At 37.6% G+C, this 24,355-nt stretch overlaps 1 protein-coding gene across 1 annotated transcript in view; it reads left to right on the top strand.

The window, feature by feature from the left end:
* The window catches only part of necab3 (N-terminal EF-hand calcium binding protein 3), a 50,969-nt gene extending 29,095 nt beyond the window's left edge, over positions 1 to 21,874 (top strand). The window contains exons 7-13 of the mRNA XM_087801204.1: positions 3,340 to 3,455; positions 5,468 to 5,547; positions 8,228 to 8,281; positions 8,489 to 8,601; positions 10,767 to 10,844; positions 12,023 to 12,114; positions 20,657 to 21,874. Of these exons, the coding sequence (XP_087657330.1) occupies positions 3,340 to 3,455; positions 5,468 to 5,547; positions 8,228 to 8,281; positions 8,489 to 8,601; positions 10,767 to 10,844; positions 12,023 to 12,114; positions 20,657 to 20,685 (562 nt within the window). The 3' untranslated portion in view covers positions 20,686 to 21,874. The remainder of the gene's footprint in view (positions 1 to 3,339; positions 3,456 to 5,467; positions 5,548 to 8,227; positions 8,282 to 8,488; positions 8,602 to 10,766; positions 10,845 to 12,022; positions 12,115 to 20,656) is intronic.
* Positions 21,875 to 24,355: the final 2,481 nt, after the last annotated feature.

Below are 24,355 nucleotides of genomic sequence, written 5' to 3' on the forward strand. Positions count from 1 at the left end.
CAAGATAGAAGAATCAAAGTTGAAAAAGTACAGATAGAGATTAGAAGTGAGAAGGGACGGCTCCTGTGGAGAAGTTTGAGGACAAAGGTCAGAAGACCAGATGGTTGCAACACAAGGAGCAGTAACGGATAAATAATTTCACAAATAGAAGCACCAGGTAGAAAGATGGATAAGGACACAAGGAGGATACGTTTAGACGTAGGAATTATTCTGACAAAATAGCTTTTTTTGATCCTCCTATCAAAAACGACATTGATCCATTTAATTCTTTGCACTTGATGGAGTCTACTGACTCCTTTAAGAAACATCTTAAGACGTTTTTATTTGTTCAGGCTTTTCCTTGATTTTCTGGAACTCCTGTTGTGTTATCAGTTTTATCTTGACCTTTAAAGTAAATACTTTATTGAATATTGTTTTGATTGTTTAAGCGCTTTTTGACCCTGGTCTGGAAAAGCGCTATACAAATAAAAATGACATACTTACTTACTTACTTACTTACAATCATAATTAAAGTAGTGTGAAGCAATGGAAAATATAAAGGCTATTAAGACAAAGATGTGACTGAAGGTGATCAAGGGAACATCACGAAACAGTGAAGTTACAAAGAGAAAGTCATGGAATTCAGCAAGAACGACACATGTTAATAAACAGAGAAGCTTTCTAGTAAACAACAAAGAGCTGCTCAGTGGTCGCCATAGTAACAGCTGAAAGTAAAAAGACATTTATTAGTTTAATAAGGATATCTTCTCCATCTCTGAAGTCTGTCTTTACTATGTATTTTCTCCCTCTGTCAACAAAGCTTGTGCAGATCAAGCGTCAGCTTCACTAATTGGCTGTTTTGTATTTTCTTCTCCAACATCTTCATCAGACGGGTGAAGAGATAAGAAAATAATAAGAATAAGAAGACAATAAGAAATGAAATAATAGATGCTTCCAGTTGTGGCTCAATGTTTTTGCTTCATTACACCTTGTGGTGTTTACTTTTGGGATTAACACTTGGCCGCCTGCGTTTTTTTATCTAAGCAGAAATGGGCAATTTACCACCGAGAATTTGTTCCACTGCATCACGACAGAATCTACTCATTATATAACGGATGGATTCCTTTTTTTGTATGATGGCACAATTTGGTTGGAGGTTTTCCAGCCCGTCTCAACAGTTCTCTGCTGTCACCCCATCTGAGTGCCGCGAGGGTATTATTGGAAATAACAGAGCGATTATAGCAAAAGGTGAAATATTAACAGGCAGGGAGGGCTACAGAGCAAGTGAGTCATAGAGCCAGTGGCGACCCGAAGAACCGTTATTTTATTTCCATGGAAGTGTTTCAGGGTCAAAGTGGTCCAGTTTTTTTTTTAAACCTCTTTCTTGTGGATCTCTGGCAGGTTCGGTGGCCTTTGTGCTCCTGTACATCTGCGACGAGACAGCCGCACAGCAGTGTGCATCTTCTGCACTGTCACAAACACACAAACAGAGCTTTTAAGACGCACACTCCCACATGGCTGCAGTGAAAATTGTAAATTACTTTTTTATACAGTGAACCAGGGGAAAACTCTTAAAGTAAGTAAGTAAGTAAGGGCTATTTATAAAGCGCCTTTCTAGACCAGGGTCACAAACCGCTTAAACAATCAAAAACAATTCACAGTTTAAAATACCTAAAGATAAAAGATAAAAAAAACTCTAAAAGGCAAAGATAACATAATACAAACACAGGAGTCCCAGAAAATCAGGGGAAAGCCTGCCCAAATAAAAAGCTTAAGATGTTTCATGAAGGAGTCAGTAGATCATCAAACACAGAAGGAGAAGAAGATTGTTCCAAAGCTTAGGAGCAACAGCCTGGAAGGATTTCTCTCCTCTGGTCTGGTAGTTTGTTCAGGAACCATCAGTAGATTCTGATCCACAGACCTCAGAGCCCGAGCTGGGGTGTAAGGCTGGATCAGATCACTGATGTAAGAAGGAGCCTGACCATGAATAGCTCTGAAAGAAACTGCCAGCCAATGATAAGTTTTAAGGATCAGAAAAATGTGAGTTCTTCTACTAGAGCTGGTCAGAATTCTCGCTGCACAGTTTTGTATTAACTGCAGGCGAGACAACTCCTTCTTGTTTAGACACAAAAAAAATAATTTTATCAGAGTCTTTGTCCTAGTTTTACATGACTTAAATGCCAAAAGTTATTCAAACTTTTCAAAAACAGTCCATTTGTCCTCTGTACGTGAGTGACACGGTAATTGCTTGTTTTGCTGATTCCGTGTCCAGATGAAAGAGGGTTTTTTCTCTATTCCGAAGCTTTTAAGAGTGAAGGTCGGTCAAGCGAGAGGAAATGTTTTACATTTCAAGGATCCTGATGTGAATGTTAGCACGTGTCAAGATTCCTGCCGCCGCCCCCGCCCCCCCCCCCCCCGAGTACTCTGAATTAATTCTGTTCACTGATCAGTATTCAAAGAGGAAGTTAGCGGATGTGGTGGAATCCTAATGGAAGCGCCGCATTTGTTTGTTCAGAAGATTTCTGTCTTCTAAATGTAAATGTAAAAACAAGTTTGGCATTTTGATTAAGGAGAGTTGTTCTTTGAGTCTTTCATTCAGTCTTTTGTTTTCTTTTGTCATACCTGCCTTTTCCAAAGGTTCTTTTTGCACCTTTTATGATGTTCTTATTAAAGGGCAAGTAATGTGAAAACCAGACTCTCCTGACTTGTTTCAAATAAACATAGATAGAAAAACAACAACCTACATAGACTTGCATGAGGCCAACAACAGAACTTTTCGGTCAATTTAATTATCAATAACGAGTAGAGAAAATGTAGAGACATCAAAAACTGTCTTGAACATTATTTTGAGTGGATAAAGTACTTTTTTTTTATCAGCGTTTCATATAAAATGACATTTTTGGTGGCTAAACCTTTTCAATATCATCAAGATCTTTGTGTATCATAACACGTGAACGGTTGACAAAAAATAATTAGTTGGAGACACAACTTCAGTCACGTTTTTATTACTGAACATCAAAATACTGTATGCATCATTATACATAAAACGACTGGCTACATTCTCATTATTATAGATATTAATTTTGCATGTTAGTTTATATAAGAATCTCGTTACAGATGCAGCGAGTCCTACTGAAGTCCTCATGCAGCGTCATATATAAATGTCTTTATCTCGATGTGCATTATTCATGAGCCCATGTACTTTCTCAAGACATAGATTCTTGCGTTCTCATCTTCCATCTCCTCCTCTTATATTCCCTCTGTGACACCCTCGCTCTGCTGGTTCTGCAATATCTGTGTTTCTCCTCTGACAGTTGCTGTCTCCCCCTCCCTTGTTTGTCTCCCTGGCTGTCATGGCAGGAGGGAAGTGAAAGCTCCGGTGATGACAGCGGGACAGAGGAACGGCAGACGCTGCGGTCGCAAGAGTCACAACAACCTGTGCATGTCCCCCTCTGACCCGGACATTCCCACCGCGAGTAAGACACACGGCATTGCAGGGGAAAAAAATGGGAAACGATCATCCTCGTTTCTGGGCGTCATATGCCTCAATAACCCTGAATACTTAATACTCGTGTCAAAAAGTGTGTTGTACATTTAGACACTTCTTGACTGAGCTACAACATTCAAAGACGACAAACTTCACATTTTCTTCTCAGTTGAGCTGTAAAAGTTTAAAGTTAAAACATTTAAAAAAAAGACACTCAGTTTTATTTCATTGAATAATGCAATTTATCATCCAAAAATATTCCGATGTATGTAAATATTGAAACATGTAATCATTGAAATGTTTTTTTTCTACCTTTTAAATGTATGGTTGATATTTTCAGTACTTAATAATGATTATTTTATGACAATAAGTTGACGATATTATCGAAGGAGATTACAACAAAATGTTTCCCGTTCAAACGAACACTGATGGGAGTAGGCTGTGACGCAGCACACCAGCTATAATTGTCTTACTCCTGGACTCAATCTTATCCAGATCTGGAATTGAACTTGTGGCGGCTGGCCCATAGGGGGCGCTGATAGCTGACAGTCCTATGTCTCTGCCAAACATCATGATTTTAATACTTAATAGTAAACATTCACACTAATTTGTCAGGTTGGTTAGCTCATTTGGTTGCGGGATACACATTTTTGGAAGTTTGAGGACGTGAAATTTTGCCGGTACGAGTCCTTCTCCCAACATTTTAATTAGTTCAACATTCAACTCGTTGTTTTTATTTATTACTGAGTTAGTTTATTAGTTAAGTCATCCTAGTTTTTAAAATATATATTTTCATTTATTTTTTCTTTGCAGTATATTTGTGTGTGTTTGTGATCATTTGGTAGAAAGTATCTCTATTGTTCTGGTGCAGTCGACAGGTTGGTTTTTAGTTTTTTAATAATTTAGTTATGATGTATATGAGAGTATAATTCAAATATGTTTTCATTTGGAATGAAACAAGGAGCATAATAAACATTATTATCCACCATTAACTTAAAGTGATTGGATTAAAGGCTCTACAAATAACCTTTTCTTGCTTACTATTAATCTGTTAATTTGTTAAATGTAGTATATAGGATAGGAGGGAAAAGTTACGCCCCACCTAAAATATTTTTCACTAGCCGCCACTGGATTGAACCTGCAACTTCTTAAGCCACAAGCCAGCCACTCTACCGCCTGAGCTACGTAACATCCTTTATCATATTTTCCATCTTATAATAACTAGAAGTCAAAATAGAAACCCACAGAGTCATCCTCTTGTTAGAAAGATTACAGGAAGAAAAATTATGTACAGTATATAATAGAACCATCATATGTCTTCAGGAGCACCTTAATTATTATTATTTAATATTAAAGTAAATTCCTGGATGTCAGTGGAAAATTAAAAATGATCTAAAGTGCCTTTTAAAACCCGACGGTTCTGACAGGTTCAATCCCATTGAGTGTAATTTAGCTATCAGCACAAAGGGCTGAACCTTAGATTGCTGGTGATTTTTAAGATTTAGTAAGTGATTGAAATGGTATTTAATGGTTGGATAATTGGAGAGCAACACTCTTAGCTGTGCACATATCTTCCCCTGTACTGTAGGTGAGTGGTTTGTGTCAATAAAACATTGTTGTAAAGAGCTAGTTTTAAAACAAGAGTGAAGAAATCCAAGTAACACAAACCTATGTTGAAAATGTGTAATTTCTGAGTTCTAAATTACCCTCAGGTTTGCTAGCTTTGATAGCATATGGTAAGCATGTTAAAATTCAATTTAGTTTCTCTTAAAGACTAAAAATATCTTCATAACTAGCTTTGTTTAGTGATCGAACAGGTTTGCACATGTTTTAAAGAACACAAACCCTACGTCTTCATCATATGGTCTCTGAGTTGTGATTGAGATCTACTGTAGTACTTCACATTTAATATAAAATACCTTCAATAGTACATCAAAAGATCTGTCATTTTTTATTATTCATGCAATTCAGACTACTTACTAGTTGTTTGATGATCTCCAGATGAGAGTGTGGACGATGAAGAAAACTGGTGTTCTCAAATCAACCGGCTGCAACAACTGTTGGACAAACTTGAGTGTCAGGTGAGAGAACTTTCCTTATAGTTCTGTACACAATGTTTAATCCTCGTGTCAGCTCAGGGTCAAGGTGACCCGAAGGCCCCGAAACAAACGCGTTTGTGGTATCCCTTGTGTTGCCTGAGATATCACAAGGGTTAAGATAATCGTGTACTGTCCTACTCCCTGCACTTTGGCTAACTAGTTAGCAAAGTAGCTTTGATAGACTCAGTAGAAAATATTTGTTGTTGTTTTTTTAATCTTTTTGATTTGACCCCAAATTATGTAGATCAGGAATATTCTTTATAACATTCTGTATTACCTTACCTTACCTTATTTACATAGAATAAAAGCTATAAGAGCCCACTAGATGGCACTATATCCTGTAATCTATTCCTTTGAACAGCTTAAAACCTCACGCTATATTTAAAATGAGGGCGCCACCTACTGACCTCTACAAAAGGCACACTGCTTAATGAGGCCTCATTAAACAACTGATGAGGTATCATGATACAGTGTCTTCATTTTGAGAGGCCACTAGATGGCACTCTCTGATTTATAATATTTGGCTGTAATCTAATAAATCAATAAAACCTGACATCATTTTCAGACAGTTTTCTCTAGTGGCCTTTTAAAAATAAAGTCAGATGGATCATGATACCTCGTCAGCTGTTTCATGAAGCTTCATGTAGATGTTGTGTGTTGCAGTGTCTCGCCTCAAGAAGAGACATAAGATTTATCCAACAGAAGAAATACTAAATATAAAAGAATGAAGCCTGGAGGGATTGTTTGATGGCTCAGCTGTCAGAGGAGAGCGTATTGGATCGATGTTTACTTGAAAGAACTGCAGATACTGCAGAAATTGTTGATATTCAGAGAGACAAAGCTTAGATATTGATTTAGAAAATCGAAAACGAAAACTGCAGGTTTTCTCTTACCTACCTTGTCACCATATTGGTCTGCAACATCAACAGTCAGTGACGGACTGACAAAACATCTATGTTGTTTTAGAGATTGCCTTTGCTCGAGAAATTTTCATTGTTTATAATAAAAAAAAAAATTAAGGTTAACTGAAAGTTTGAAGGTTGCTTATATGAAAAGTCAAGTTGATTTATTATGATCCATTATTCATTTAAGGCTCTACAGCACATGTGTCAAACTCAAGGCCTGAGGGCTGGTTTAAAGTAGATTAATGTTCATGTAGTTCACCTATAAATATGCAAGTGTTTGAGATACAATAAGAACAAGATATTATCAATGTCAATAATTATACAGAGACTCCTAGGGTAAAACTAACATTCAATATGTAGGAAAAATGCAAAGAAAATTAAGATAGATTTAGCCTCCAGGAATGAAAAGACAATATCGCAATTAAATGTATACTTGATGTTGGTAAATATACATTTTGTTCACAAGTTTAGGATTACCTAAATACGGAGTGGAGGATAATAATTCACTGAAGTGATATTTACACAAGAGACAGTTAAATGATGTTTTTTTTAAATATTAAAAGTGCAACAAAACATCCTAAAGATGGTGTTAATTCCTTGGAATCTTTTCTGAAATATATACACAGTCCACAGTATTCCTGTTTCTCCAAACAACACACACTGGTATATTCCAGACAGTATCAGCCAGACCACTAGTGTGCGTGGAAACGAGCTGACGCCGGTCTGCAGGAAAACCAGCATTTAAATACGGCTGGGCTGATTGTTTGATAGCCGACCGAAAATGATTGAAATTCTACAAAAAAACGTGAAGGAGTTGCTTAAATGTCCAGAAATGCAACAATACTTTGAAAGAACAACGTTCAGCAGCGAACAAAACACTCTCATTGCCACAGTCGCCCCAATATATCCAAGATAGAGCCATATATCCATTTTTCCTTTTAGAAGAACTCACATAAATTTGTAAACCTTTCCTTTCATAGTGCATAAGCACGATCGAAAATCTGGAGTCATCAGGGACAGACTTACTGTGGTCCCTTTTGCTGCAAGTGCTAATTCTGTGTGCAGGGTTCCAGTCCTGCTCCGACCCTTTTTCTTTTCCAATCAATATTCTTTATTTCACCTGTTTCTTCATGACTAGGTTTGCTCAGAGCTCGGGGGCCTGGAAGGCAATTTCAATTCATAACCTTCTTGCAATATCCATCCTCGCAGCGACACTGAAACATCACACATCCTTCTGAGGAAATCATTCCCTGTGCTCACAAATCCACCGGAATGGGTTTTCTGCCTCAAAAGGTCATGTTCTCATTCAACATCCCCCGTACAAACACAAGATTACATGAGTTAACCATCTCAACATTTTGCTTTCAATATTTCATTTCATGTTGATGTAAAACAATCATATGTTCAATCTCTTAAAGTTTCTACTTCAAGCTTTTGAGAGTTTCATTCTTTTCTGTATCTTTGATAGCAGTATTTTCTCAAGTCAGAAGATGAAATGTGGCAATTTAAGAGGATTCCAGGCATACTTGTGAGGGTCAAACATTTTGAGAAACCAAACAATTTCACTTTGTTTAAAAAAAAAAAATAAAGACGTCCAGTGGAGGTAGAAGAAGTTTTTGTCTTCTATTCTGTGTTTTTCATCTTTCTTTGCTAACCATGTGTTGTAATTAAAATTTGTAGAGATTTTTCTCCCGTTACATCCTCACCCAGCGAAATGTTTGTCCTGGCGTCTGTTTATTTATGTCCTTCTGCTTCAGAGTCCAAAGCTGGAGCCGCTGAAAGAAGACACACTGGCCAACACGTACAAGTCTGTAAGTCAATCTGAGCCCCTATTTTTCCTTCCACAGTCCATAAATTGCTGGTGCAAGTACTGTGAAGGGAGGTATTTGTCCTCATTTATCCTGCCTTTTTTCTCACCAGCTTTCACCCATTTACGTTCAATATCAAAAGTAAATGATATAAATGTGAGTTTTATCACTCCGCTGTTTTAATTGTTTGTTCGTTGAATGTTTTTACAGAATGTACTGCTGGTCCAAAAGCAAATGTTGGTGAAGGAAGAGGATGTGGAGGAGTTTAAGAAAGTTGTGAAGAGCTACAGCGAAGCCACCTCGGCCCACAGCGACAACCTGCAGTAAGAAAAGTTTAAACTATATGATGAAAGTGTGATCTAGGTCTAGTTATAAAGTGAACACGGCTGCAGGGGCTATGCTTATTTTTGACTTATAAGATAATTTTTTTCTAGGCCATATGTGATTCTTGAACAAAAAGGAATTGACAGGTTGTGGAAACTGGCTTAAAGCTGTAAACTTAAAGAATAGACATCTGATCCGGTTTGGTTCCAAGTCAAAAATTACTTTACTTGTACAAAGAGATTAATACAGAACCTTCTCATAGAATGTCCGATTTAACTCTGAAATAGGAACTGTTACCGCCGCATCTTTAAACTTCAACTCAAAAGACAAGAACAAAGTTTCCACCTGGAAAAACACAGACTACAATGAATAAATGAAGCAAACTAATGTTAGTGTTTTACCCTGATGGCTTATCTGAGTAAACCCGTTATCTGTCCTTTTAAGATATTCCATTCCAACTAAGACCAATTAGTTATTTAAATCCCAACCAATGATAACCATAATACTTACTTGATGAAACTCAAAACACTAGCTCAATAACTTTCCATCACAATCCAAAATAGCTTATTTTTTTGTGCAAAGATATAACATCTTAAAGAAATTATTAGTTATTCAATTGTGATTTCAAGAATAGAAGATGCTAGTGAGGTGTTACAGATGTATCATGATACAGTCTCTTCATTTTGTAAGGGCCACTCTCTGCTTTAAAATCTTCTCTAAACTGCTAATTCAATGAGACCTGGCTTTTTTTTTTAAACTTAGAATGCCATCATCAGAAGGCGCTCTTTGTAATAGTGGTAGAATGTATTCCACAACCAAAGACAAGTCCCATTAACATCTCATTTAATTATTATTTGCAAGATGTTTTAAATAAAAGCTCTATTAGTACTTAACAGACAGCAGGTTCATTTGATGGTTCGACTCTTGACACTTATACTCTTTTAACAACTATCTGGAAATCTTCTTACTTGCTAGTAACTGTAATTGTGGCAGTATAATTCCTAAATGCAATTTAAAAATCCTCCCCATTTTTCAAAATATAAATAATAAATAAATAATAAATAGTTACTTACAAAGAAGCAAAGGTTGGGCACCATTTCACATACAAAAATGAAGTAATGTTTGTCTTGTAAAATATAGAGTAGTACATTTATAACATTTTGAAACTATTTTTTTATATTTTCTATAATGATTGGTTTAATTTTTGAACAGTCAATCATGCAGTAGAACTATTATTTTACTAAAAGCTCATCCTATGTAACTTCTTCTGGACAACCTACCAAGACAGTCTGTGAGTGTCATGTGACCACCATCTTTACAGCAGTGGCTCAGAGACAGTGTTTTCATATGAAGTACTGAGAGCCTTTTTGAAGATAAAACAAACTCTCACAACAAGAGCCTCTATAAAATGAACATGCTGTATCTTGCAATTGCGTAACAGAGATTTTAGGACATTGCAGTTACACCTTGGACACTGCGGGGGAGCCAGAAACAATGTTTTTTACACAAGATACTAACAATGGATGAACAGAGTGATAGTTTCTAAGTTGAAGTGATGATTAAAAAAAGACGTGCATAGGAAGCACTCCAGGTAATATGAACAAAACTTAACTTTAAAAACAAACTGTTGACGTGATAGTCGTCACATTTATCCTTCGTGGGGAGCGATTAGCTGACCTGATTACAGTCTGATTGGAAGCAGGTGAGCTGGGAGGCAAGAGAACTTGAAAGTGAAACGGAATCACGGAAACAAACAAACCCACCATGTGTGGGCAAATTGATTGAATAAGAAATCTCATTCAGAATTTATTTGGACCTTGATGTGCTTCAATTCTGTATTAAAGTACAGATCATCATATAATTCAAGCATTTTAAACACTTCTGTAAAAAGGTTTATCTGTGAGCTCAACGAAAAGTGTGACAACCTGAAAATATTGATATTTTTCATCACAGAAAGGAAATGCAAGTCTCATTGAGCTGTGATTCATAGCCTGTTCAGAAACCCATTTCATCTGCAGAACATAACGAGAAAATAATGTTGCTTCCACCCCGGTAGTAGCTTTAAATCACAAGTTTGAAAAATCCTTAACCCCAAACTGCAAATGCTAATAGAACTCTAATGTCCATCTTCCTCTGTGCCCCCTTTTTCTCCTTCTAATGACAGCGTGTCACTTCAGAGGCTCCAGGGCAAGTCGTGTTACATCATTTATGAGTTCTGGCAGGACCGAATCTCCTGGATGAGGTCAGTAGTCCACTGTGTGTGTCTATACTTGCATGTGTGTGTGTGTGTGTGTGTGTGTGTGTGTGTGTGTGTGTGTGTGTGTGTGTGTGTGTGTGTGTGTGTGTGTGTGTGTGTGTGTGTGTGTGTGTGTGTGTGTGTGTGTGTGTGTGTGTGTGTGTGTGTGTGTGTGTGTGTGTGTGTGTGTGTGTGTGTGTGTGTGTGTGTGTGTGTGTGTGTGTGTGTGTGTGTGTGTGTGTGTGCACAAGAGCCAGACGGTTTGGCAGATTTCTCGTCGAGCAGATGGCATGAAATCTCTCATCATACACTCAAAACTGACTGCATTCATCCTAATATAAACATCCATAGGCAAGATAGAAAATATTTGACTCTTTCACACTACGACTTTTGTTAAACTAAAAGACAAAAAAATGACCTGTGGTCAAAAAAGGGGAGGGGCAAAGAAGAAAATTAAGTTGGACAATAATCAAAACAGTATTTGATGATGTTCGGTTACTTTTATAATTGAGAGTTTTAAATAATTAATTCAATATATTAATTACAGTATCTGAAGTTAACTTTGTCTTCTGTAATATTCAAAAGAATACAACAATATTTATGAACATCAATTGAAATATGTAACATAATTTAACATAACTGTTTTGTTTTTTTTAATCAATATATTGATGTTTAATTTTGCAATAAATGTGAACTTCTGTCTTAATATATTCATCACAAAATTGAAAAATAATATTGTTTGAAAAATCTATCTAGCGATTTTATTCTGAACAAATTTTTACAAATAACTATTTCTTACTTACGTTTTACTCAAATATTAATGCCATGAATCTGAAATAAGATATCAAAGCACTTAATATATTTTAAATTGTATTTCAATTTATGTTGAAAAATGCTCCTGGATGACAAATTAAAGAAGGAGAAAGAGAAAGTCTAAATGTTAAATTATTTATTTAAATATAAACTAGTTCTAAATAATAAAAGACAAGTAAAAAAAAACCTTTTAGTTAAATATTTCCACATGAGTCGGCTTTCCCTCTGACTTCACGATTACCACATACATACATTGAAAGGGCCACACTTAGCCCGGGTCTGCTATGAATGTACATTTTTCTTGTGACGTATAATTTCGCTCCACGTCAACTGTGTCTTATGTTTCACTCCTTTTGCCTTCATCTCCATAGTTACCAGCAGTCCATTGACAGTAAAGAGTTCCAGCGCGGCGTCATTGACTTGTTGGAGGATGCCGAGGTCGTCTCTACTATGTTGCTGCCAGGTTGGTAACATACAAGAACAAGAATATCTTAAGGCTCCTTTAAGTTGTTTGTATATTACAACCTGAACTCCACCTCTTGATTCCTGTCGCTCTACACATCCTGATGAAGTGATAATATAGTGTCAGCCTTTATTCTTTTAATACTAAACATCTATTTTCTGAAGTCAGAGGAAACAGGCGTCAATTACCGTCCGCTGCTTGTCATCACCTCTCGTTGGCAACATCCCCTCAAACCAATCGACACGACACCTCGCAACATTTGAGCTGCCGGTGGTGATTGACAGCTGAACCCATCAACGCACTGAAGATGACCCGAGACAATTATTAGTCACGACAACACGGTCCCGTTTGAAATTCATAGACGTATATGACAGAAAAAAAACATGTGGTCAAGTACATGAAAAGAAAATCAACCAATCAGTGCCCTTCGTTTCTATCGCTGGCGTCAATGGATAATTAACAGCTTTTTTTCACGTGGATGACTTGAAAGAACGTGTCTGATCCTTAACAGTGTTTGAGACACGAGGTGCCGTGCGAAGGTAATGCTGAAGCATTCATCACGGAATCATTTCCGACAGGACGACTTCTGAAGGCAGATGCATTAATGACCGTTCCTGCCTCTTCGTGTCTCCTGCAGATGGAGGGTTTGGATGCGTGGGTGGGTTGCCTGGCTACTGTAAACGACCACTTTGACACTTGTGATTAGACAGTTTGTCACGGACTGTTTTGGACATTAATTGAACGACTGAAAAATCCAAATGGAGAGAAAGTTGTGTTGGTATAGGCATAGGCTCAGTTGTGTTTTTTAGATGATGGTCTAATGGTGTATAGGATGAAACTAAAGGGCTTGGGTGGTTTACATGTATAAAGCATTAAAGGTTCAGTTTAATGAACTAGTTTTTGTCAATAAAAACTGGGCGTAATCTATTTTAAAAAACGATATACAGTATTTAAACATAAATGTCCATACGTTCACATTATCTATCCATAATAGTGTAATAAAATATTGTGGCTAAAAAGAAAAATTACATTTCAAAATTTATGATTTATTGAATAATGAAAAACGTATTCAATTTCAATTTCAAGAATAAAAAATTTGAATACAAGTCGTTTTTATGCAGTTTCAATCCAAAATAAAAACGTAAAATAAAAATATGCGTCAAGTTGTAATGTCAGTGCTAGTGGAATGTTGACAGGATATGAATAGTGAACTACCTGGCGATGTGTCTGATGTGCTCCCATTTTGAAAATTAAATTTCATCTTTTCACCGTGATCTGATGATAGCATATTCCAGGTAAAGTCAGGTTTGACAGATTTTCACTCACGGTAAAGGTCTGGTCTCTCGTGACCAAGCCCTTGTCCATAATGTTTTTATAGCGCCATGTGAGACCCCGTGAAAACCTTTCACTATATGGACTATTGGATAACTTACAGCCACTGTGAGGGATTACCAAGACGACTGGCTATTGCCCCACAAGGCCTTAGCATTTAGGAGCTACAAAGGAATAATATGCTGTTAACGGATATGTTTTTGGGTTACGGCCACCGACGGGGTTCGCATGCATATATTTAAACATAATTTCACTGTTAAGGGTTGAGGAAACATCATAAGACGCTTTTATATGTGCCGGCTTTTCCTTGATTTTCTGGAACTCCTGTGTTGTTCTAAGAGTTATCTTGACCCTTTATATATATATTTTATTGAGTATTGTTGTGATTGTTTAAGCGTTTTGTGACCCTGGTCTGGAAAAGCGCTATATAAATAGAAATAACTTACTTCTAATAACATATATCTACGTGTGTCTGTGTGGTGGTTGCGTAAACCGTAACAAGTAAAAGTTTCTATTGAGGCATTTGGCATTGCTCAGGAACCGGTGTAAAAGTTAATGGTATGGGTATTGGTAACCATATGGAAAATTGTTGAGAGGTAGCCCTATGTACTTGGAAACAATATCACTCATCGAATCCATATCTCATGAATCCAAAGAAAACCAGATCAAACACCAAGTGGTGGAAACAAGCAGACCAATGCAGGTAGCAGAAGGAAAAAAAAGGGGTTGCTAGGGCCCATCATAGACCCAAAGTTTGAATTTAGAAATAAAGGAACAAGAAGAAGGAGAAAATTGGTGACCCTACAAAACAAGAGGAATCAACCGGGGTGACCAGGCTATTGCTGACACTTTAGCTGAATCCCAAATGGAACACTTGACGACTCGCACACCTGAGCTGTGTCTTAAATAGCATACTTTCGTCCTTAAACTCAGTATTTTTAGTGCCTAAGTGCGTCTCAATTCTTAGTATGTCAAATGTAGTGCGCCATGCACACTAAATTGGCGTACTAAAACGCCCACAAAACTGAGTATGGCTCGATGGACACTTTCTACCCTAAACGGCCGCCATCTCAGTGATGTTTACGTCATATATATATATATATATATATTTATATAGCAGCAGTAGGAGGATGACACGTCTTCGGTGCTGATACCGGTGTAAATATCTCGCGAATATTTTGTTTTCATATTTCTTGATCCAAACTTGCTGCCAGCAGGTGACGTTAGTTGACGTCACCTGTGTAAGGAGCTACAAAGACTTTAAATGCTATAAACAGGAATGGGACAGCACTTTGAAAACTGTGCAAAAAAGTAGATTGACTACAAATGATATACAGCTATGTTCAAAATAATAGCAGTGTTTTTAAAAAAGTGAATAAAGCTCAAAATCCTTATAATATTTTTTATTTTCTTTCATTAGGAACGCTGCACATGGTATTGCACAACAAATCATAAAGAAACAAGTATCAATATGTAATTACTTTACAGAATATGAAGGAAAAGGTGATATTTCTGTGTTCAAAAAAATAGCAGTGTCGGGATTTCTCATTACAAACTAAAATATTTACTAAATAAACTGAAAAAATATTAACATTTAGCAATCCTGACAATTAGTTACCTCATATTTTGTTGAATAACCCCTGTTTTTGATAACTGCTGCACATCTGTGTGACAACCTTCCACAATTCCTCTGCATTTTTGGGTTTTGCCTCAGAAACGGCAAATTTTATGTCACACCACAAGTGCTCAATTGGATTAAGGTCCGGGGATTGGGCTGGCCACTCCATAACCTCAATTTTGTTGGTCTGGAACCAAGATTTGGCTCGCTTACTGGTATGTTTGGGGTCATTGTCCTTTTGAAACACTCATTTCAGGGGCATTTCCCATTCGGCTTAAGGCAGCATGACCTCCTCAAGTATTGTGATGTATCCAAATTGATCCATGATCCCTGGTATGCAATATTAAGGCCCGACACCATGGTAAGAGAAACAGCCCCATATCATGATGCCACCATGCTTCACGGTCTTCAGAGTGTGCTCTGGCTTGTATTCAGTGTTTGGGGGTCGTCTGACAAACTGTCTGCGGCCCTTGGATCCAAAAAGAACAATCTTACTTTCATCAGTCCACAAAATGTTTCTCCATTTCTCCAGAGGCCAGTTGACATGATGTTTGGCAAATGCAATCCTCTTCAGCACATGTCTTTTTTGCAACAGTGGGACTTTGCGGGGGCTTCTTGCTGGTAGATGAGCCTCACATAAGTCTTCTCATTGTCACAGCACTCACAGGTACCTTCAGACCGTCTCTGATCTCCCTGGAGCAGACCCTTGGCTTAGTCTTTGCCATTCTGACTATCCGTCGGTCCATTCGAATGGTAGTCTTATGTTTTCTTCCACGTCTCTCTGGTTTGTCTTTCCATTTTAAAGCATTGGAGATCATTTTAGCTGAGCAGCCGCTAATTTCCTGCACTTTTTTTATACGTTTTCCCCTCTCCAATCAACTTTTTAATCAAAGCACGAATTTCTTCTGAACAATGTTTTGGCACGACCCAATATCTGTCATCAGTTTTCACAGAGAATTGCATGCACAACATGTGCTTCATCCTTAAACAAGGGCCACCTGATTGAAAGCTATTTCTTTCACACAATGAATGATCTCACTGATGGAACTCCACACTGCTATTTTTTGAACACGCCCCTTTTACTTAATTAGTCAATTACACAGACCCAGAAGTATTCAGATCATTAAAGTTTGGTCTGTTGGTTCCTCTGGTTTTACTACACCTGCTGGTAAATTATTTTCCGTTTATTATTATGTTTTATACCAAAAACAGTGATTTATCTGGTTAGTCGTGTTGGACTGCTATTATTCTGAATATAGTTGTAAATGGCAAAGGAAAAAAACAACCAAGAAAACCGAGGCTAAGGACTCCTGTAAATAAAACCGAAGAGGCGGAAAAAATAAACCCATAAAACTGAAATACTCTAACACTTTGTCGACCCAATGATGATTGATTTGTTGTTTTCCTTCTTCCAATGTGTTTGCTGCGACAACCTAGTGAATTATGGGTAATCCCTCAGCTAAAGTCGGCATTGGTTTCGACTTTTGGAAAGAGGCCGTAAGCGGTTGAAGGATGTCTTTCTACCACTACTATGGGTCACCACTAAACAAGCCTCAAGCAGTAGCAGAGCAGAGAGGAAAACTGAAAGTCGTTGAAGAAAATTAAACCAAAATGGTTGTCATGTGTTAAGTACGAAACGACTTAGGAGACATGGAAGAAAAAACTCAAGTATTTTAAGTTTAAGAAGATCTCGGGACGATGAGAAAGATCTTAAGAAGATTAATACAACATCAAGAAATTTTAAAAGATCTACAGAATTATAAAACAATCTCAAGAAGGTTAAAAAATATCTCAAGAACTTTGAAAAGATCTAGAGTTTTGTTCTTCTTTCATGTGCCACGAGGGGCTTTGTAGCAAATGCACTTTATTATAGAGTTAATCTGCACTAAATATACTTTAAACCTTGTTTTGTCATACATGCCATTGCCATGAATTAACACTTAATATGTGCTCTATTTAACTTACAATATTGTATATAACAAGGTCAAAAATACAAATCTTTTTCCACTAGGGGAGAAAGTGAAACAGTCATTTTGGATCATCATTACTTTAATAATGTTTCGTAAACAAAAACACTGTCAAAATAGATGTCACGACAACGCAGAGAACATGACAGCAAACCAACAAACTATCTGTGAATATAAATAGCGGCGCGGCAGAAGGGAGCTGCCTGCCTTCTATCCCCTCATTTATTTTTGTGTATTACCGTTCACTGACTGTTTACAAGCGCTCGAGGCACACAGGGAGACGTCATTAGTTGCTTCACTCGCGGGCCTTTGATGGGTTTCACTGTGAGGGTCTCAGTCCAACCGTGGGGAGGCAGAGGAAGGAGCGATTACGAGGTTGTACATCACAAGAGCCAGAGGGAGTCCAGAATTAAACGGGAAAATAAACAATATTCTTCACAAAATACCAGCTATATTCTGTGTTCTCTAAATATAGATGCCAAATATGTATTATTTCAGACCCTGTTGATATGTTGTTGGCTTCTCGATTATCTTGCCACTCTTGGCTCGAACAGTAACATCCAATTATGTAAGTTTCTTACAAAGTGCCAGCAAAATATACTATTGTGGGCATCTTGTAGCTGCTCAACCCATATTTGAATACTTCATTTCAGACTCAAACAGACAAGGATAGACAGATGATGCTTATCTAGGTTTCTCAGCTACTAAGTAGTGATGGGTTGATGAAGTTTCATGAAACTCAGTCTCCTTATTTCCAGAGTCTCTAGATGGTACTCTCGCTTTCACTATAAGCTGTTGCTGTGAACAGCTATTCTTATTATTACTATTGTATTTCTGTCCGGCCTGGTTACAATTGCCTCAGGACCTGTATAGGCTGGTTGGAGACCGCTGCTTCAGAGTATTTTGACCTGAAGCAGGTGTTTCAAACTAATTAACCAATGGGTTATGATATTTTAAATGCCAAATATGTATTATTTTACACCCTGTAGATATGCATTAGAGATGACTGTTTTGCTGTTGTGTTTGATTTTAACCCTAACCTAGTTTGGACCTTTAGCCTTTAGTTTAGAAATACCAAGAATCTCAGGATAAAAAAAACAAAACTCAAGTGGTGGTGATGCACAACTAAAAACAATTGTGTGTTTGACACAACGGCTCGATTTGTAGAAGGTTGTGGAAATGAGAAAGATAGACGAAAAAAACTTAAGTACGTACTCTCGCTGCCAAAAGACCAGGACGCCCTTTAGTTTCCTTTTTTTCCCAAAGCAAGATCAGATTCAATGAAGTCTGGAGAAGTAACCACCAGTCTCTGCGTCAAACAAAATAGTAAATGTCCAAAATACAAATGCAGGTCCTGAACACAACAGAGGGAATTAAAACAATTTAGTGAAGGGACACAGCAGACAATAGAAGGTACAGAAGTGTCATAAATGCAAGAAAAAGAAAAAAGTGCAAATGAAAAGAACAAAGTGCAAAGAGCAAAGATAAAAGGAGACAAACACAAGGATCTTAAAAGGATACAAAGATTAACATAGAATAGAATAGATCATCCCTTCACTCTCCTCCTGCCCCCGAACTCAGAGTTATACAGTCTAAGGAATGAATGTCCCTGAATCTATTAGCATCTTCTTTCTTACACTCTATTATCTGCTTCTCTGTTCACCGATGACAATGTTTAGAGGATGACTGAGCATGATCTGAAGAGAGGAGAGAGACCAGTTGATGATTGTACTAAAGGAAAAATAAAAGCTTCAGAAAGTGCTAGTTCAACCAAAAAGGTCTTGACTGGATTATTTGGAGGATTCGTCCAGGGAATGCTGCTGGTCCTGATAAGGTGTCTGCTCGACTGCTAAAGACCTGCACTGCTGAACCAGCTGAGCCACTCCAGCATGTCTCCAACCTCAGTCTAAAGCTGGGGAAAGTACCAACCCTGTGGAAGACTTCCTGTATCATTCCAGTCTCGAAGAAGATCTGGCCGAGCTGTACGATTACAGACCGGTGGGACTGACTTCGCAGCTGCTGAAGACACTGGAGCGGCTGGTCCTGAAACATCTCTGGCCACAAGTCCAGCACGCGCAAGACCCCCTGCAGTTTGCTTACCGACCAGCGGTTGGTGTAGAAGATGCACCTGGATAAAGGAAGTGGTTCAGTGAGGATCCTGTTCCTGGACTTTTCAAGTGCCTTTGACAGGATCCAGCCCACTCTGCTGCAGGACAAACTGACACAGATGCATGTGGACCCTGGTCTGGTCTCCTGGATTTCAACCACTGTATGTCAGACTGAAGGACATCACGTCTGACACTGTGGTGTGCAGTACAGGAGCACCTCAGGGGACAGTACTGGCCCCTCTCCTCTTCACCATCTACACTTCAGACTTCTGCTACAACTCAGAGCTGAGTCTCGTCCAGAAGTATGCTGACGACACTGGCATTGTTGGATGCATCAGGGACAACAGCGAAGAAGAGTATAGGAGTCTGATATGTGACTTTTTGGACTGGAGTGAGAGGAACCACTTGCAGCTGGACATCTCAAAGACCAAAGAGCTGGTCTTGGACTTTGGAAGGTCCAGGACAAAACCATGTCCAGTGTCCATCAGAGGTGACGAGGTGGAGATAGTTGACAACTATAAGTACCTCGGCGTGTGGCTAGACAGTAAACTGGACTGGTCCTGCAACACAGACCATGTGTATAAGAAAGTTTAGAGTAGACTGTACTTTCTGATGAGGCTTCGATCATTTAACATCTGCAAGAAGCTCCTCTGAATGTTCTACCAGTCTGTGGTGGCCAGTGTCCTGTTCTATGCTGTGGTGTGTTGGGGTGGGAATGTGTCCAAGAGGAGTGTCAACAGCTTGGACCGGTTGATCAGGAGGGTTTGCTCTGTGGTTGAAGCTGTACTCACTGGTGACAGTTGCTCAGAGATCACTGGACAAACTACTGTCCATCATGGATGATGAGAGTCATCCTCTGAACACTGTCATCAGTGAACAGAGAAGGAGGTTGCTACGAATGCTCCTCCCATGATGCAACACTAATAGACTCAGGGACTCATTCATTCCTCGTGTTATTAGATTGTTTAATTCTGAGTTTGATGGCAGTTGTGGAGTGAAAGTATAAAGTATCATGACATTCTATTCTATGTTAATCTTTGTATCCTTTGTCTTCGTTATTTGACGTTGATCTATGTTCTTCATCTTAGACTTAGATTGTGTCATCTTGTACTTTCTTTTTATAGAAACTTTTTTTTTTATGAATTATCAACTGTATTGCTGTGTGCTAATTGGAAAAACAATTTCCCGAAGGAGACCTCCTGAGAGATCAATAAAGTCTAAAATCTATCAAAACTATCCAAATCTGGTCACAAACATATCAAAGTAAAGTATCAGATTTCAATAGTAGTTATGGGGACAGGAGGACAATGAATAAGTATGAACCACTAAAACTTTTTATTTTTTTTCTAACTTCTGTTTAAGTGGCACATCTGAAAATAGCCAATCGTTCCAACATCTGCTTTCATTTAGCGGCCAGTAGACATCGTGACTGACTGCCCTGAGCGGCCTGGAGTCACACAGCACATGGCTTCAAATGATGTTTGCCTCTGTTCTTTCTAACACCTCCGTCTCCGCAGCCTCCTGGTGGATCATGACTAACAACTAACCGGTGAATCCGGACACGTGCCGACCCCAGTGTGACAGAGACAGAGACGCGTATCGACCCTCCCACACACACACACACACACACACAAACACACACACACACACACACACACACACACACACACCGAGGAACAAGCAACAAGACATCGTCAATGACATCCTCCAGCTTTGATCAAAAGAAAACGTTGATGCTTCTGTCTCTTCCTGTTTCTGTAACACGCTGAATGTATAATCGCTTGCTCATCGTGAGTCACATTTGAAAAATCGGTTGACGTTTGTTTTGCTGCTATTGTGCGTTTGTGACTGGTTGACAAGAGCTGCGATGGAAAGACCATAAACCAGTGACGCATATCCTGTACCGTTGATTCTGTACCGCTTTTATTCCCAACTTTTGAATTGATGTATGATTAGATAAGAATGCCGACTTGTTACTTAGGACTGCCTGCTTCACGTTCTTTATCTAGTATCTTTGTTCGTTGTGCTTCTTTTAAAGTATGATTCATAGAATGGATCATTTTTTATTTTTTTTAAAGAAGCTAGTTTTAATGTCTCCTTCTACCAATGAAACATTCTCTTCCGCTGCTAATGGTGATTTGTTTGGTCGTTTGACCGAGTTCACTTTCAATTACCTTGTGTTGCATGAGATCTCCAGCAAGTTTTGAAGCACAAAAGTATAAACTGACCTCAACGATGTTGTTAACTCAACAGATACGACACAAGGACAAACATTAGCTTTTGAAGGAGACAAAAAAAAGAGAGTTGTGGTGTTCCCCTTTGGGCAAGGTCCTTCTTAGGTCCTTCTGCTTTGAATTAAATGATCAAAAACTCTTTCTCTCCCTCCCACCAGTTATTCCGAAGCAAACTCTCATCCTCGCCTGTAGATAACAAAGTGTTTTTTCATGATTTGATGAATCTGTGATTTTAGGTGTCAACAGAGCAGATATTGTGTACATGAGTTAAGCTCTTTATATTAATGTTATGTTGCGTACAGTTTGAACTGCATGACAACATTCACAGGAGTGGGGAAACAACTGGAACACAACTGACTAAAAGACAACTAGTTCTGTCTGAATGCACAATTTTATGATTCAAAATGTTCTGTAAAGATGGATCAGGGCATGGTATCTAATATAACATTAACACATGTACTGTATAAAACTCAAGCAACCCCAATAAAGACAGAAAATGTTTGTTTTTGCATTTTTGTTGATCTCTAAGCTATACTATTCTGGGAGTAATACCAGACACTCTTTTTGATATAATATCAACATACTGTATATTGTTTATTCAACTTCTGTTGTTTTCTTAGGATTACATAATTAATTTTAAAAACATCTTCCTGAGACGATCCTCCAAGAACAGAGACCTGGGGGTGATTTAAAGTATTTTTTGCATTTTATGGTATTGGTTTATATATATATTTATATCTTATGATATTTGTATGTTGTGTTATTTCGACGTACCAGGTTCACAATAACTAAAGTTATAGTTCATCCAAATTTTAAGCTTCACTTATTTTCTACTCGCCCTCATGTCAACTAAGGGTTGGGATTATTTTCAAAATAATCTGTTACTTTTTAAAAGGGGTTTGTTCAGAGACTGGAGCTCAGTTGTCTTCGTCTTCATCTTTGTCTAAAAAGACACTTAAAAACCTCCAAATACCTCCATACTGCTTGTCTATAACGTTATTTTCTCTATGAAGTCTCGGCATGAGAAATAGTTTGAAAGGAACTTTAAAAAGTCTGTATTTTTAAGGACTGTTAGTGGCGTAGACTCACAGTCTTTTATTTGGTTGTTTTTAAGTGTATTTTTGGACTAAGACGAAGACAACCGAGCTCCAGCCACTACGTTAAAATAGACTAACATTTCTGTCTATGACTAAAAATGAACAATTACTTTGAAAATAATCAGTCAACATGAGGGTGAGTAGGAAATGAGTTCAACTGTACCTTTAAGCTTAACCGGTAGTTAAGTTACAATAGTTATATTCTTCAGTAGTACTAAGCGAAACCTTTCTTTTTTGTGACGAGTCTTTTTAGGGGTTCGTTGAGTCTGGTTCTCCCATTTCCCCCAAATGGTTCCTGAACACGCTTCCGTGTTCAGCAGTATCTGATCCACAGACCCCAGAGCCCGAGCTGGGGTGTAAGGCTGGATCAGATCACTGATGTAAGGAGGAGCCTGACCATGAATAGATCTGAAAGTCAGAACCAGAATTTTAAAATCGATCCTGAAAGAAACTGGCAACCAGTGAAGAGTTTTAAGGATCGGGGAAATGTGAGTTCTTCTACTAGAGAAGGTCAGAATTCTCGCTGCAGAGTTTTGTATTAACTGCAGGTGAGACAACTCCTTGTTTAGACCCGAAGATAAACTATAACAATAGTCTAAACAAGAAGACACAAACGCATGGAATACAATCTCCAGATCGTGTTGCGACATAATTTTCCTAAGTTTAGAGATTTTTCTCAGTTGAGTTGTGTTATTTTTTTTCTAGTTATCCATAAATGTGGTTTAATAACTCAAATTCTGAATTCATTACTGCGTTAGCAAAGAAAAGTATATGTCTAGCTCAGTAATCTAAGTTACAATTCAAAATAAGAATCTAAAACATGTAAAATCTACCTTCTACAACAGTGTTGCTATTTATTTGCTGGCTAACACATCTTAAAACTTTCAACAGATGTCAAATTTTAAATAAAACAAGCAACAGAGCCTGACAGCGCTAACAAGCTAGGCTACATGCTACAGCTACTTCACTAGTCTTTCTGAGAAAAATAATGAATGCCATAATCTGTCATGTTACTGTTTAAACTGAAGATGTTAAAACATACAAAAAGTTTTTTTGGCCATTATTCACCACAAATCTTCTGGGTTAGCAATCTGCGTTTTATTGCAAGCTTTTGGTGACTTTACGATCTGTCAAAACAATAGTTTAAATGTCCCAAAATATTACATTTTGTCTCCGTTAGTGTAAGAAAATGTGGTTTTGTGATGCATGTGTCTGCTAGTTTGTTTTGTGTTCATTTCAATTGTGCTTAAAACGGAAAAAAATGAATATGTTTTTATAAAACAGGCCATATGTTGGCAGTTTATTTAACAAAGTGATTACAAATCTCTCTCAAGTGTCGCTCATAATTTAAGATTATTTGTCTCACATATTTTTTCTGGTGAAGATCGAACTTGAGATGTCAAGTTTTAACACACTCAATCAAAGTGAATCCATCATCACTTCCTTGAATAATAACTCTAATTATTGTGACTCATGTATCAAAATAAATATTATTTCATTATTATTCTATACTATAGAATTTATATTGATTTCTAGAGTTAAGTGGATTATGGGCTAAGATCAGTGCTATCTTAAAATGGCTTTAAAATAATAATAATATTGTAATTGAAAGTGAAAATATATACATATAAAATGTAGTACCTAAAAGACAAAACACATCAAATAAACGACTTTCCTACTTTTGAAAGTAAAAAAAGTCACATCCAATATTATTTTTCAGCCAATTTATTTTTTGTCAACTAATATTGTCATTTTATCTTCATCTTTAATATCTATTATAATTATTATTTATGATATTCAGTCCGCGACATATTTAGAGGAACATTAAACTAGCGCCGCTGAACAGTGGAACATTTTTTTTAAAAGTCTTTGCTGCTCTCTAGCG

This window comes from Callionymus lyra, chromosome 10, assembly GCF_982586985.1.
Source record: "Callionymus lyra chromosome 10, fCalLyr1.hap1.1, whole genome shotgun sequence".
NCBI lineage: Eukaryota > Metazoa > Chordata > Actinopteri > Syngnathiformes > Callionymidae > Callionymus > Callionymus lyra.